At 39.3% G+C, this 17,242-nt stretch overlaps 1 protein-coding gene across 1 annotated transcript; it reads left to right on the top strand.

The window, feature by feature from the left end:
- Positions 1-1,757: 1,757 nt before the first annotated feature.
- LOC133721891 (protein TEEBE-like) lies at positions 1,758-4,148 on the top strand. The gene is made up of 3 exons (XM_062148657.1): positions 1,758-1,894; positions 2,428-2,928; positions 3,524-4,148. The coding sequence occupies exons 1-3, from the start codon at positions 1,807-1,809 to the stop codon at positions 4,045-4,047; spliced, it is 1,113 nt and encodes a 370-aa protein (XP_062004641.1). The 5' UTR covers positions 1,758-1,806; the 3' UTR covers positions 4,048-4,148.
- The last annotated feature ends 13,094 nt before the right edge of the window (positions 4,149-17,242 follow it).

Consider the following 17,242-nt stretch of genomic DNA (forward strand, 5'->3'; position numbering starts at 1 on the left):
GAGAGGAGTTTGGGTGTGCTGCCCATGGAGCTTCGATCGACATGGCTGGGTGATGCCAGTGGTGAAGAGATAAACCCAGCGGGTTCAAGTAGAAGTTAGTTATAGACATGTACCCCGGGACGAGTTGATGTGTGAGACTAGAAGTTCTATCAAGGTCTACCTGTAAATGGACTAGGACTATTAGGCGGGTAGTGGTGTGTTGCATAGCAAGGATGAGCAGGAGTTGTTGTGCCCAAGTGATCAAACGGGTCAATTATAGACAAGTACCCTGTATGAGGTTGGGGTTGCTAGAGTTGCTGGATGGATACCATAGATAGGGTGAGTAACATGAAAGAGAAGAGCGACATGACTTCTTGTATAATTTTATGTAGACGACACCATTGTTTCTGTGTTAATCCAGAGACTGAGTATAAAACAGAGAGAGATGACACAAGATGTATAATGGTTCATCTCGCCCATGAGGCAAGACTACGTCCACTTAGAGATTCCAATAAGAGTGAGGCCAAGTAGCTTTTGTAGTGATACAAGTGTGGGGATCAGGATCCCATCATTTTCTAAGTAGAGGAGAACTTTTTTTTTTTTTTTTTGAATAAAGGGCTGGTGCGGCTGCCCTCAAGCCTTGATTAATGAAACTGTCGAATACAAGGGGGGGGGGGACATTGAGCCTAAACCCCTTATTGCAATAAGCATCTAGAGTATGTTTCGAAATAATATCAGAAATCTCTACATGAGACTTGTATTCTAACAAGCACCAACTAGCAAAGAGTGCACAAAGAAAATTTCTAAGTAGAGGAGAACTTCTTTTTATAGTTGAAGAAAATTTCATCCCATTTTACATTTCTGATGTGAGACAATATGTGAATATATATTGCTTCTCTTGAAGCCTTTTGGAAAGCATGGGAGGGTGGCCTCCCAGCGAGATATTGATCGACCCCCACCATGGCGAGGTAGCTTAGGTATCGGTAGAGGTGATGGATGCTGAAGGCAGGGCCTACCATGTCACGTGAACCATTTACGAGGTCATTGTTTTTGCTTGACTGTATGTAATATAAGCGGTACGTATGTATAAGGTTAAAATTAGAATAATAATTTTAAAATTTTAAAGCAATTTAAACGTCGAAGTTTATTGGGTTAAAGTTCAACCCATTTGTTTTTCTTTTTCAACTATGCATCAAACTTTCACACCCACTGTTGCATTCCTAATTTCCCATGTGAGTATGCTTTTATGAACCATCATAGATCATTAGATCCCCTAATTCTCGCTGCATGTGCAAATGAACCAAATCTAATCCCAGTTGCTTTCGATCCAATGTGGACACGAAAGTGTAGCACATGATCTTTGGATCAAAGTCAAGCTAGCTTTGTACGAAACTAGTACATCTTCCGTGCATACTAATTTAGGGAGTCACACCCTGTAGATTTCAAAGTTTTTCTTTTCAGTCATAACATGTGGCACAACGTGAGACTCTGTGCATAAACAATAGCCTTGAAGTTGAGAAAGAATGGACCAAGGGGTCCAGTGAAGTATTCTAGGGGAGCAAATCACGGTACCCAATTTATAGGTCATCTGGGAAGTAAGATTTGAACTGTAGGAAATTAGAGACAAACCGACACATCTCGCGGCTAATTTGGTGCCCCTTTGAACATGGAAAGCGGTGCGAGAGCTTATCTCCTCTGCTTTCCAACTTCAAATTTTATATGACAATATGTCAGGCTCTTTTCAACTTTAATATCCCACTAGTGAATTTTATTCTTTTTGTCTATATAAGAAGGCCATTATAGCCGCTTCTTCCACTTCAAAACGATATGGCGCCTCTCTCCTTTCTTTGCTTTCTGGCCACTATCGTTCTCTGCACTCCTTATGCTTCTGCAGCTGCTACTCTACACCTTGATGGTAAACACTTCATTCTTTCCCTTATTTTTCTGTTTCTTATACTTATAGAAAGTGTTACGACAAGCGCTACATGTTATGGCTTAAATTCCATTGCAGACGACTAACTTAAGCTTGGAGCTGCATGCTTTTATTTCTAAAGTGACGTATTTCCTATATCTTCAGAGTTTGGTTAATATATATTCGCACTGTTGGTTTATTTTTTGACTGTCTAAACTTTCGCGGGTCTAGTGGTTGTTGGTATAGTAACTCTAGTTGTTATACATCGGTGTCGAGAAAAGAAGTAAACTTGTTATAGTGTTATACATTCTCGATAGCAACCTCAATTTTCAGTTCTCAAACAAAAAAAAGTATCTAGCCTATTGATTAATACGTACTATGAAGCAAGTCATATCTTTAGGAATTATACAGTACATGTGTGTGTCTCTATATATATGCTTACAGAAAGGGTGCTTTACAAAATGCCCACCTACGTAAAGAGATGGGTTTTCTTTTCTTCTTGATAATGAATTTTTAACTCATCTTTTGTTTTTTAGGGGAACTACCAAATGGACACTTCGAAGAATCACCCAGTTCCTCAAACCTAAAGAAAACAGTCATCGTCGGGAAACACTCACTCCCAAAGTGGGAAATCGACGGCCTGGTCGAGTACATCGCAGGTGGGCCTCAGCCAGGTGGCTTCTACTTTCCGGTGGCGCGTGGCGTCCACGCCGTGAGGCTCGGCAACGAGGCCTCCATTTCTCAGAACGTCAATGTCAACCCGGGTTCGGTCTACTCTCTCACTTTTGGCACCACAAGAACTTGTGCTCAAGACGAGGTGCTCAAGGTCTCGGTGCCGGGCCAGTCTGCAGAGCTTTCCATACAGACTCTGTTCAGCAGCGATGGGGGTGACACTTATGCATGGGCCTTTAAGGCAACTTCCAAGGTTGTTAGGGTTACGTTCCACAACCCTGGGATTCAAGAGGACCCCGCTTGCGGTCCTCTCTTGGATGCTATTGCAATCAAGGAGATCGTACTTCCTCAGAAGTATATAAGAGGTATGATTTTAGATTTTAAACCTTTAATGATGTTTGTTTTACTTTCTTGATCGACTGATAAATGAGGTTCAAAACCGAACGATTATATAACTTAAAACGAGAAACGTGATGAACACTATGGTGAGATCAACGGCGCGCTTAACTATTTGAAGCAACCTTACTAGCTATCATGTGGTCAAGCATCACAAAGTTGAACAACTTGAATATAATAGCCACTTAGCGGGAAGTCCAACGATTATCTTATAATTAAAACTTATGAGACTTACAAATTAACCATTAGTTATTTAACAGTAATTTAAAAGTTCTTATTGAGTCTTTTTACTATAAGATACTCACTAGAGAGAGCCCTTTTACTACTACTAATTAAATATGATTTAGAGCAATCTAGATACAAATTGATATCAAGGATATCGATCAGTTGTTATAGTTGTTGTAGTCCTTACTTTGGTTACGTAGTCGGTAGGGATCTAAAATCTGAGACTTTTTTTTTAGTGTGCGTCATATGGAAAATATATAATTGTTTGGGAGGTCAAAGTTTGAGAATATAGTCGCTCTTGCATTATTCTAACTTAAATCATTCTCACTGTATGTGCAGGTAATTTAGTCAAAAATGGTGGCTTTGAAAACGGTCCTCATGTATTCAAGAATTTCTCAACCGGAGTCCTCCTCCCTCCAAAGTTACTGGACCAAATCTCACCGCTGCCTGGATGGATCATCGAATCCCTGAAGCCTGTGAAGTACATTGACAGGAAGCACTTCTCAGTTCCAGTCGGATTCGCAGCAATTGAATTGGTTGCAGGAAGGGAGAGTGCCATTGCTCAAATTATTAGAACAATCCCAAACAAATCCTACAACCTTACCTTCACCATTGGGGATGCAAAGAACGGTTGTCATGGATCAATGATGGTTGAAGCCTTCGCTGGTAAGGAAACCCTAAAAGTTCCTTATGTGTCTCAAGGCAAGGGTGGATATAGAACTGCAAGCTTCAAGTTCCAAGCAGTTTCCCCAAGAACTAGAATAACATTTTACAGTGCATACTATCACACAAAGCTTCATGATTTTGGTCATATGTGTGGCCCTGTCCTAGACAATGTCATTGTCTTTCCAACTAGATACTAATAGCTTTTATTTTTGGAGGCGATTGGAACCGACTGGTATTCTATATTATTGTTCGAGTACAAGATCTTGAAATATGAGTGGGTTGTGCTTATTTCAATGCACATTTGGCTTTTCAACATGTTCGTCGTAGGGCTAATTAGTCCGAATAAGTTTGTGAAGGCATTGTGGTCTTATTGAGGAAATTTGTTGTGAGTTGATACGTACTTTTTATGTAAATCTTTTTTATTACATCAATAATTGAGAAATATAACGTACCTCTCACATACGAATAAGAAATTTATGCCACTAGACCAAATGATACTAGGCGATAAAAAATATTTTTAAATTCACGTTTTCAACATCACCTATTCCTTTAGGGTGGTTCTAGTTGGACCTCTAAATTTGCTATTTGGACATCTCATACTTAGTACACATCTAATTTACTTTTTAGAATACTTAAAAAACTAAGTAGACCTCCTTATTTTTACCAAAACACCCTTGAATATGAGATACAACAATTTGTTACTCTACTTTTTATCTCTATCTTCAACCATGAGAAGAAGAATGAATTAAAATCACATGATATTGCTCTCTTATGAGAAGTTCTCTCCTCCACCAAAATTAATCAAAGGTTCTCGATCTTGATATGTTGCTGAAATCCTTTTGAATTTGCTAAAAGAAGGATTTCAAGAGTTTTAGGTTAGAAGATCGAGTAATAATTATATCATAATATTCAATTAATTTAGTTTAAGGAAATTCCAAATCAGATTATTTTGAATTTATTTTTGTATTAAATGATGGGCCATGTATAGAAATTATTATTTTTACTTAATTATTTTAGGTAAATTATAAAACTATATGGCAATATAAGGAAATTCCGGAAGAAATAAAAAAACAATTTAATTGAATGTTATATTTAGATAGGTAAGAAGAGTATTATTATTTTTTTTTCATTTTTCTCTTTTTGTCATTATTTGTCTTTTCATATGACTTGACAAAGTCTATTAATAATTGAAAAAATTTGGAGATCCAAATATTAAATTTGGAGGTCCAACTCGAACCACCCATTCCTATATCGAAAAGAAAAAAAAAAATCTCAAACTTCAACTCCAACAGTTCCTCTATGTCATTTTCTATTTAGGAAATTCATAAATTTCACATTTTCATCCCCTATTCTTATAACAAAAAAAAAAGAATATAGTTACCGACAGTAGCCAAGTTTATATCAAGTATTTCCTTTTATGTTCAAATTGTAATTAATGACTAAAAATCTCTTTTTTTAGATATAGGAATAGGCGATGAAAACGTGAAAATTAAGGATTTCCTAAAATAGGAAATGAGATAGAAGAACTGTTGAAGTTGATATTTGAATATTTTAGGTAAAAATAAGGTTGAGGGATCTGTTTGGAGATGCTTTAAGAATTTGAAGAATTACAGGATGATCTCTTTTTACATTGCCCAGCTGCAACCAAGGATTAAAATATTAATTTTTACATATCTATCAGAACTTTAAAAAATGAGATATCGGAAATATCAGGGATATATCGGAGATATTTGAGGAAATATTTTTTTTTTGAAAGAGTCAATTTATTAGAATTAGATATAAATACATATAAATACATTCAAAAAAAGACTCTAGGTAGTTGAAAAGTCGCTCGCTGGTCTACCAATAGACTACATAGAGTCAACTACAGACTACAGACTACATAGAATCACAAACTACACCATAACAAATGATTTATGATTCATATAATTGCGCCACATTTTTTTACACTCTTATGCGAATCATAACCCAATAGTCTGTTCTATTTGTCTGAAACTTTAATATAATTAAGGCCAATCCCATATAATTGAGTTTGATGAAGTGAATGAGTTACTTTTTGAAACATGGCTCCATCAAGTTTGTTTTCTTTTGCTGAAATTGTTTCATCATGAATTCTCTTCGCCCAGATTCGTCTTCAGAGAATTTCTCCTCACCTGGATTCCACTGCTCACTTGGTTTTCCCTCTAAGGGAATACTCACCCAGATTCGCTTTGAGGAAACTTCTCCTCACCCAGATTCGCCTTGAGGAGATCTCTTCTCACACAAATTTGCATTTACATAATTACTTCTCACCTAGAATCACCTTCATGGGATTTTCTTCTCACCCAGATTCGCCTTGAGGGGATTTCGGTTCACCCAAATCTGCCTTCAGAGGTTTCACTTTGAGGTATTTTTCCCAAACAGGTTAATTTGTCTCTTTATTAGGCTATATCCTGACTAGAAACCGCTGTTAAAATTTACACCATGATAACCTCCATATTCCATAATGTATGTTTCTCTATGAATAATTGATTTTTTTTCTTCTATTTTTTATGTTTTTTTTATAAGATTTTACATATATTTCTTCATTTTATCAGGGATATATCTCAAATATCTAATATATCGGAGAAATTTTGCAGAAATGGTGGAAGATAAGATATTTTTCCCTATGATATATCGGTCTCTCCAAAAAGGGAGATATTTAGAGATATATCGAAAATATGGTAGATGTTTCAATCCTTGACTGCAATTGCAATCAAGCTCACTACTTTTCCTAACCTTCAAGTTCAAAACTGGCAGCATTCTTTTACTCTGGCTTCAACTAGTAGTACACCTGATTCCAAAGCCTTTGGTATTGCCCTTACTACTGCCTATTTGATTTGGAAAGCTAGGAATGGCTTGATTTTTAGGAACCAAGCTTTTTTTTTCCCACAAAGATAGTTCATGCTGCTGCAAGACTTTGGAGTAATTACTTTTCCTTCCATTCTTCCCCTCCAAGACAACCTTTTTATTCTCTCCTTAAATAGAACCCTCCCCAGAATGGTCATTTGAAACTCAATTTTGATGGTTATGTTATTTCAAATTCTAGTGCAGCAGCTGGTTTTGTTTTTAGAGATTCCAATGCAGAACCTATTCTAGTTGCAACCAATTTTGTTGGAGCTCATGATATTCTTCTAGCAGAAGCCTTAGCCTTACTTGCAGGTCTTCATGCAGCCTGGTTACATGGTTTCTCAAACATTGAAGTTCAGGGTGATTTCAAATTACTTCTTGATAGCATTAATAACGTGGTTCAGAGTTCAGACTCCATGGCGTGTTAAACTGGTTCTACAGGACATTAAAATTCTAGCTCAAATTATTCAGGTGATTTCTTTCCGACACATTAAGAGAGAGGCTAATTTCCTAGCCAATGTCATTGCCAAACTTGGCCATCAAAGACAAGATTGGAGCTGGAGTAGATCTCTTCCCCTTTCTGCTTCCTCAGCTGTAATACCCGGTACTCAAAAATGAATAAAAGAATCAAGTGTTTAAATTAATTACTTTTAGTAAATAAAGTAATTGACAAGTTTTTTTTTGGATTAAATTTTGTTTAGTCCCTGTACTATGCCTTCAAAATCGTTTCAGTCTCTGACATTTCAATTTAATCTGTAAAGTTCCTAGCTTCTTAATTTCACTCCAATAGGTCCGCTCCGTCCAATGACTCCGTTAACTTGCTGACGTGGCACAAATTTAGATGTCAACTCAGCGCCATGTAAGCACAGTGAATGGTAAAATGTCAAGAATAGCCCTGACTTTCCCCTTTAATTTAATTTTTTCTTCTTCTCCATTTTCTTCTTGCTGCACCCTCTTCTCCCTCACAAGTTCTCTTTGTTCGGACCAAAAGAACAAAATCTCTTCTTCCTCACACCGAATCTCCCAAAACCCAAATCTCGGTCTTTCTTCCCCTCCACCATCGCCACCTGATCGCTCTCTTTCCCCGCCCAAATCGACGACCATCACTTACATGTCTTCCGGCACGCCGACACCAGCCACAGATCGGTTAATCTCAGCCGTAGGGTTGAGTGAGAGGTTGACTGGAACGGTGAAGTGTTTCAATGACCAGAAGGGGTTCAGCTTCATCACCCCGAAGAACGGCGGCGAGGATCTCTGCGTCCACCTGTCCTCGATCTGAACCGAAGGATTCCGGACTGTCGACGATGGCATCAGAAGGTGGCGGGCTCTCTCTTTTCTCGAAACCAGGTCCAGCTGTCTAGGGACCTCCCAAACGACAACGTATTGTCGTGAGAGGAGGAGTTAGCGGAAGAGCCAGGTCGCTGCTGAAAATAAGATCCTCAAAACAGTCCGGTCGATCTCAACCTTAAAACCAACAACGCCGAACACGAGATCCTAGCCCCAGTTCCTCATCCTCAATCCAATTTCAATTCCCAAACCCTAACTCTCTATTCGACCAGAGACGCTGATTCGTACGACAGTCCTAGGGTTGGGTATGTCCAGGAAGCTCTCAAAACTCCCCATCTCGTCCAGCCGCACTTTCTCCTCCGGCCAGGAAGATGGTGATGCTTATAATTATTAGCTTTGCTTTATCTTAATTGTAAGAGCTAGCTAGTTAAAGATTTCAGTTTTTGAATCAAATTTACATTAATTAGGAGGTCAATTTCTCGATCAATTTTACATTTGCTTCGACTTTAGTGTTTTCTTTTGGTGTTCCGACAAGATGAGGGTTTGGTTTGGTGCATTTGCGATTTGTGGTTTAAAAGGTGGGGTATTTTGATTTTGTAATTATGGAGGAGCAATTCGTACTGAGAGTTCCACATTCTGTTGCAGAGTTTGGATTGTGGGCTTGGTGGTGGTGGTGGTGGTGGAGAGTTTTAGAGTTTTTTAGTCGGAATGGAATTTTGGAGCTGATCGATGGTGAGCAGAGGAGGGATTGTGGGCTTGGTGGTGGTGGTGTAGAGTTTTAGAGTTTTTTAGTCGGAATGGAATTTTGGAGCTGATCGATGGTGAGCAGAGGAGGAAAGGAATAAAGAATTAAGGTTCATGGTGGTGGTTGGGCTCGGAGAGAGAGCTCGGTGGTGGTTATGGTGGTAGTGGTGGTGATTTTCATGCTTTGGATTTTGGATGTGAAGAAGAAATGGAAGAGGGTAAATTGGACAATTTTCCAATGACGTGGCATGCAAATAGCTGAGGTGGCGTGGAATTGATGGCCTCGGCAGCATCTTAACGGCAGATTTGGATGGAACCCTAACGGAGCGGACCTATTGGAGTGAAATTAAGAGATCATGGACTTTACGGATTAAATTGAAATGTGAGGGACTGAAACGATTTTGGAGGCATAGTACAGGGATTAAACAAAATTTAATCTTTTTTTTTTTTTTAAATCAAACCCAAGTTAGGCGTATATTATTCATCGAAAGACAGAATGGGTCATTACATATCCTCCCTCTACCGTCATGGGGTAGATAAAAAGTTTGTGGTGGTGCCACAACGATATATAGATTAGGTCAACTCATTTAATAGTTCCATGCTCACTGAAAAAAGCAAGCCTATAAACTATGTTAACACCACAACATAGTAAATAGGTGAAGTAACTAAGACACCTTGACGCTTACTAAAAACTAACAAGCATAGATCCCAAAATAAAAGGGAATTATTAGAAATAAAAAAAAACTAAATAATGACCCAATATGCCCAAAAGAGCAAATGGGCCTTCAGGCAGTATTCAAGCCCAATAGACCAAGCCAGCATGTGGGCCGTTTCCAGCCCCCCGGCCCAATTCTGCAGCAGCATCGCTCCACCGTCAAACTTGCGTCGGGCCACCAACATTTTCTGTCGCCGACGACCCAACAGTGGCTGACTCCTGCCGTCTAAGAACACCCAACACCAGCCTGCAAAGGATCTTTGCACAAGGATCCGAAGCAAAACGTCCGAACCCGAAGAGCCAAGCCTGCAAGCCATTGAACCAAAACAACCGGTCTTCAATCTACTCCAACCAGCCACCAGATCCGGCTCGCCAACCCATGACCTCCACCAGACGTTGTTCCGTCCCGGTAAAGACCCCAGTCTGCTGTAGCAACTCAGCTCCACCCTTCGACCGAGAGGAAGGAAGAGACACACCCCGTCTGATCCCAGTCAGCGAGCTTGGGATACGCCTTAGAAGTAAACTACCCGTCCGGCCGCACCGATCATGCGCCAGCAAGGCCAACGTAGAGGTGAAGCCGGACAGGCGAGGCGTCTTTTAGGGTTTTTTTTTTTTTTTTTTGAAAGGAAGGGTTTTTCTTTTAGAGAGAGAGAGAAGTACGTTTGCCTTACTTGGAGACTTTTTTTCATTACCTGGCAATCATTTGGGTTGAGAAATGTAATTGACTACTATTGATTTGAAGCAATGTATAGATATTCAAATAATATTCAAAGAAATTTAATTGAATTCTATCCTCATTCATTTATGCGATATGGTTGAGCCTCTAAGCCTATTATTATTACTATGCTGATTCTGTAAGTTTGATTGCCTTGAGAAACATATTATTTGGTCATGAATTCAATAAATAAGAATGGTTGTAGGAGAGAACTTTTCTACCCTGCATGAGTCGTACTAACAGATTTCATCCCATCTAATGTGATACCAAAGTGATTGTCACCTGCATGTGCAAACAGAGTTTGACAAGAATATAGAGGGATTGTGACACAAAAGTGTATAATATGCCAAAACAAATCAAGTATACCAAATAATTAAACGCAAATGTTTTTACTCGTTAAAGAACAACATGCATGAGCGTTATTACCCATATTTTATGAATATATTTACCATCAACCTGCTTCAAATTTTAAGGACGAATTTTTTAAACGGGGGGAGTTTGTAATACCCGGTACTTAAAAATGAATAAAAGAATCAAGTGTGTAAATTAATTACTTTTAGTAAATAAAGAAATTGACTACTATTGATTTGAACAATGTATATATATTCAAAGAAATCTAATTTAATTCTATCTTCATTTATGCTATATGGTTAGGGCTAGTTTGGGATTGCTGTGACTTTTAAAAAAAACTACTGCTGCTGTGTTGCGGGAATAATCAGCTGTGAATTAAAACAGTTTCGTGTTTGGTAAATAATATTTTTAAAAGTGATGTCAGTACATAAAACAATTGCAGAGTGTGTTTTGACCAACAACAGCTTCTAAAAGCAACCTCTGGGCTGCTTCTAAAATCTGCTGCCAGTGACCTATAACTTTCAATTAAAGCTGCTTTTTATTTATTTACCAAACACAAAATAATCTAAAATTTTGAACAAAAGCTGATTTTTTTAAAAGCGAAGCAATCCCAAACGGGGCCTTAGGCCTTTTAGCCTATTATTTTTCATATTGACACATAGCAAATGTAGATGACAAATGGAACAAAATAAAGAAGGAAGCAAATAATGAAATCTAGAGAAAAAGGGAAGGGTCGAGAATCTTTGGGGAGGATTGAGAAATAGATGTGAGATAGGAGGTTGTAGAACGAGGGAGAAACAACTCAATATATGACCACCTCCATCTCTCTCTATCAGTATCTGGAACCTTCGGGAGCATTTTCTTTTTCTCTCCTCTCTGGAGGACAAGGGGGGACTCTTTCTGGATATCTCTAGCTCTCTCTTCATCACGAGTGATCTAGCTTTCTGTTTTTCAAACTCTCATCTTCGTTTGTTTTAAGGCAGGGACGGAGCTAACAATGGGGTTTATGGAACGCGACACCGCTCACCCAAAAACCTATCGGCCTTCCGACTTTGGCCACTTTTCAAAGTCCCCCAGATTGTTAAGCCTAAAATTTTGCGGAACTCTGCTCGTCAGATGACCTCAAACGGCTAAATGTTCTATCTTTGGGTACTCAGGTGATCGTGATTTCTTCATAAAAGCTGTTCAGAATTGTGTCTTCTAAACCGTGGTCAAATTTCATGAAAATCCAATGGCTAATCTTTCCAAGTCAAGGTAAGATTAATGACTCTTCATACAAATTTCTGTTTTGAGAAAAAATGATGAATTGACTCCAATTCGTGTTTTCATGTTATATTTCCTTTAAAATTTGGATTTATTTTCTATTAGTCCGGGTTGGGGTGTTACATCAGCTTTCCTTCTAGACAATCTGGGCGTTGGTTGTTGTCGTGAGTTTCAGCTGTAATTTTCTCTTTTTCAAAAAAAAACTAGTTTCTTTTCTCAGAAGTTAAAGTTGGAAAAAACTTTTTTTTTTTTTTTTGAGGTTTGGACGACAGTAGTAACCACACACACCCTCATGCAGTGCATCCCAACGTAGCCGGAATAATCACTGCACCGCAGACACACGAACCTTGGTGTTTAATCAACCTAGGTCCCTCAAATCTGCTGGCCACGGGGTGGAGCTGAGATTCGAACGCTAGACCTGGGGGTTCCAGACTAATTGTTAAAAGTTGGAAAGAACATTGTTAAAAGGAAACCTAATTGGATTTGGTATCTAAAATTCACCAATCATGTAATTGTGGCTTTTCATGACCTACCCTGGCCACCTTGAGCTTGTTTGAGAGTAAAGTCACCACGAACTTGAGGTGGAGATGTAACCTAGGGTTTTGGTAAATATCCATAATAAAAAAATAATAATAAAAATTTGAGACACTTTTTTTTTGGAATAAAGGGGGCTGCCCTCAAGTTTTGATTAATAAAATTGCCGAATACAAGGAGGGACATTGAGCCTAAACCCCTAATTACAATAAGCATCTAGAGTATGTCCCGAAATAATATCAGGAATCTCTACAGAAGACATGTATTCTAACAAACATCAACTAGCAAAGAGTGCTCTACTGCCTACTCCATTTGCTTTGACATAGCGGAAACACAACTCAAGCAGAAAGATAACTTGATATGCAATCCGATTACAAACTAGCATAATTACCATAAACCCAGCTTTCCTACTATGTTGCCGCCGGAGAACAAATCCGACGACATTTAGTTTCGTCCTGCCACTAGAAGGTTGCGACCATTTGAGCATGATTGGTCGCCTCGCTAGGCCAGACAAGGCACTCAGAGTGCATACACATGCATTTAGCCCGACTAGCCCTACAAGATGCATGCAGGGATTTATTTCACGCCAATGGTGAGACATAATTAAACTAATAAAGTAAATAAAAATGGTAATAAACATAAAAAGGGCAGCCTAGGCTGGACCCATAAAGAGGGCCCAAACCCAAGCAGCAACCCAGGAAGCAAGAAGATCGCAGGCTACCAGCCAAGCCTGGCCCAACCCTACCATATTCGACGAACCACTCACTGGATCGCAGTCTTCATCGCACCTCTATCCCCATCGCACCGTTGACCATGTAACCATGTAGCAACGTCAACATTTCCATCCCATCTCTTCCCCAGATCGAACTCATGCGACCCAGCCTAGACCAGATCAATCCGATCAGATCCAAGCCACGCTGGTGCGATCTCGTCACCACCAGACAGTCTCCGTTCATGCGACACCCAGCCAATTCGCCAATCAGGCCAGCGAGGAAAGAACCAAGGCCATATGACAACCGAATTATCCTCCTCCCTCAACTCCCACAGTGCCACCGCGATCCCGTAATCAGACTAATTGCCGAGGACCCCAGCCTCACATCTGAAGCAAACCGAGTCGAAATAGACCCGTCCGACGACGACGTCGTTAGGGCACACTGCCGGATAGGAAGAAGAGATTTTCTTTTGTCTCAGGCGAGTGCAAGCGCGTACTGTTAACCCTACACCGTTATCTTGTATTAAACTAAGTTGTATTGATTTGAGTTAAACAAAATATTTGAATGACTCAATGAAAAATTTGTTAAGGAGATTTTTATCTACATTCTCCATTCTCCATTCTAATCTAGACTACGTTTGCAAAGTATTGATATCAAAACTTTCTATTTGCTATTCTACTAGTAAAACAGTCGTTAACCACTGATTTCAATCAGTATGTATAACTCTTATTACCCACTGAAATTTGTATGTAATGGTCATTAGCTACCCCACTCACGGATTAAATTTTTGTGCCATTTGAAGAGGGCGGCTGTTGCCTTTTGCGTATAGAAACAAAAAAGGTTTTTGTCCATTTATCCCATTTCTAGGGGTTTATTTCCCACTTACCCCATTAAGTTTTTTTAATTCCTCCTTATCCAAAACACTCTAAGGAAGTCTTCCCTAATACCCCATTAAGTTTTTTTTAGTTTTTTTTTTAGACTATTTTACGCTCACCCCTTTGTTACTGAGAGAGAGAGAGAGAAAGAAAATGGAAGAGAGAGAAACCATAGGAGACTTTGCCGGAGCCCTATCACCAGCCTCCGGATTCCGATCACCTGTCGCCAGATTCCCGTCATCGGTCGTCGGATTTCGGCCAACTTTCGCCTGAATCCGATCACTGGCCACCGCCCACCAGACTTTTCTAAAAACCTCGCCGGAGGTCCCCAAAGAGGTCGTCGGAGATTTCATAGGTCGCTGGAAAGGTTTATTACCCCCAATATATAGACATCTATTGCGCCTAATAGACATCTATTGCCCCCCAATAGAGGGACAATAAACCTCTATTGTCCCCCAATAGAATTTTCAGTCGTTGAAATAAGAACTAATCTTCCTAAAATTAGACAAATAAAACTTTGATTAAAGAAAAAAATGAAGAGATTATATAAATTCAAAACGTTTATTGCCCTCCAATAGACATCTATTGTCCCCCAAATAGACATTCAAAACTTTTTTTTTCTTTTCTTTCTGCCCCATTACACTTTCATCTATTGCCCCTAAAAAAAATCTAATTTGGGCTCCCAGAAAATACTTTGGGCACCCACGTCAATAGCTGGACGCCTTTCTCGTCGATGCTTTAGAGCTCGGACTCTAAGATAGCCTACCAGGTTTGATTTCGAAGGGATGTTGAAGGCGGTGATACTCTCTGACCTCCGATTGGGTCTCCCTCAATCCCCGCCTCGTGCTTCTCTTCTCCACTCACAATTCCTTGCTTTCGAGCTTCTTAGCCTTTTGCTTACGACACCTTTGACCAAATCGGCGACGGGATCTCCGATTGGCCTTTTGCTTCGCCGTGACGGGATTGGTCTGGTCCCAATCGGTCGATCAACACCAAAGGAAGGCTGCAAATGCAATTGAAGATAGCACCACTTGAAACCGAAAACGACGTTGGTATATTCCTCAGGTCTCCGAGTTGCTGTGTCGTCGCCGGAGCTGGAGAAGAAAGGGAGACGGCCTAGGTTGAGCGCTGGAGCCGGAGGGGAGAGAGAGAGGGCCTGGGTCAAGCGCTGGAGAGAGAGAGAGAGAGATGAGAGAGAGATCGATGTTGAGTGATAAGATGTAGTTTATTAATTAGATTAAGGGTAAAATGGTCATTTGGTGTTAAATTGGGTTAGTGTGAATAAAAATCTGTTGCTAGAGTAAGTGAAATAATTTTGGCCAATATTCCAAAAAAAATCTGTTGCTGGGGTAAATGGAATAGACACATGTCAAATTGGAATTAAATAGTCTAAGCCCTATTGCAGGTGAAATGAGTTATGCAAACTAGAGTGTTGAGACCATTAGTCCCATAAGAAATGATAACCATGTACTTAATCAAACAGAAATTGAGAGGAAAACCGTAGCCGTAAAAAAGAGAAACGCCGAGTAGGAGATATCCATGTCCGGTAGCGCCCTCCTGTTGGATCATAATTCATATACATATTTGTGCCCTAAAACATGGAAATTACTTGTTCTAAAGTTCAATTTAATATTGACTAATCCAATTCTATTAATCCCCTAATCTTGTACTTTTACTTAATCTTTGTGTTTATTTATATATATTTATTATGTTTTCCTTATCATGCTAGGAAATGATGGAGAAGCATGGAAATGCACTAGAAAGTCAACCTTAGCACATTTTCTTACTCTGGCTAGGAGAAAGCGAGTTAGACAAGAAAGGAGGGTCGGCAGCCTGATCAAACGAACTCCAAATAAGTTGAAACTTTCCAGATCCATTCTAGACATCCTAAGAATCATTTCTTATGAAGAGTGCAATGGCTAGTTCGGAGTGTAAGGCCTTCAAAAGATAGGTCCAAGTTTCTGACTAAAAGACGAAAAATTGCAAAACCGGACCTGTACGGATTCCGGCAGAATTTCCGGCCAAACCACGGTGAACTAAGCTCTTAAATTTTACTAGGATGATCTACACTTATCAAGGAACATTTGATATGAAGAAGTCGAATGGCAATTCCGAATTCTCGGTGGAGATTCAATTGAAGGAAGCTTCAGAAGCAGAAAACAAATTCAAAACATGGCAGTTTGGCCTAGAACCTTCTTTGGACGGATTTCTTGTGCATTTTTGGAAGGTCTATGATGCTGAAATTATCAAGGAGAGCCCTAGAAGAGTTCTACAAGATTATGGCAAGATGAATCCATCATATTATCTTTTGGATAATAGGCATCCCTTGCGCTTGTCACCTTGACTTTGGTGAGCCAAAACCACTCCAACACTCTTCATTTTCATGTTTCTCAAGGACAACAAAGAGAGCAGTTGCTCCTCTCTTTTCCTAAGTCATTTTTTTTCTACTCTACACTCTAATAGCTCATCATTACTTCCCTCTTTTTACTCCATCTCTTCCATACTCTTTTCCCTTGTTTTTAGGATTTATTACCACTCTCATACTCCACCTCCATGCTTCTTACAATGCTTGAGCTGCTCTCTTTTTCTTCGATTCATCATTTTACTCCTCTCTCTCTTCTCTATATAAGCATCTCTTCTCACAAGGAAGAGGCATCACCCATTCCACCCCATTACATCTTCTTTCTCTCTTCATCTCCTTCACAAAACCTCTATCTCCACCTCCCAAAATCAAAACCCATAATATCCATACTCCTCAACCTCCATCACCACCACCATTACTCCATCACTACCACTCAAAGTTGGCCAAAGGAGCATCATATCTTCATCACTATTCCATTCATCATCACCATCAAGAAGCTTATCATCCATCCACTCCACCATCAAGGAGGATTCAAGGAGCATTGAAGGAGGAAAACAAATGAGGAGCTAGCCATTGATTTGTCAAGCTTCAACTAGTTCATTCTTTCCTTAACTGTTTGATTTACCTTAATGTACTTTATAGATTTGATGCTAAGTTGTATGATTATGAGTGAGTAGTTACTTTGTTAGGGCTAGGGTTGAAAGCCCTAGCCAAACTTGTATGAATTGTTGTTTTAATTTACATTTGATGTTATTTGTGATTTTCATCTTCATATGCTAATTCAAGAAGTGAATGCATTCATTCAAACTTAACTACTTTGAATGTGTTGTATTTGTCATCTCATGAAAAAATGTTTAGGGAGTAGTTAACCTTGAGCATTGATAGTATGATAGCATCCTCTATGTGCATATGAAGGTTGTGAGTTAAAATCACCTAGATCTAGGATTGGTTTGATTGCATGATTA

Source organism: Rosa rugosa, chromosome 7, assembly GCF_958449725.1.
Source record: "Rosa rugosa chromosome 7, drRosRugo1.1, whole genome shotgun sequence".
NCBI classification, from domain to species: Eukaryota; Viridiplantae; Streptophyta; class Magnoliopsida; order Rosales; family Rosaceae; genus Rosa; species Rosa rugosa.

Coding starts and splice junctions, on each gene's coding strand:
- LOC133721891 (XM_062148657.1), top strand. CDS start 1,807: ATGGCGCCTCTCTCCTTTCTTTGCTTTCTGGCCACTATCGTTCTCTGC. Junction 1,895..2,427: donor TGCTACTCTACACCTTGATG/GTAAACACTTCA, acceptor TTTGTTTTTTAG/GGGAACTACCAAATGGACAC. Junction 2,929..3,523: donor TCCTCAGAAGTATATAAGAG/GTATGATTTTAG, acceptor CTGTATGTGCAG/GTAATTTAGTCAAAAATGGT.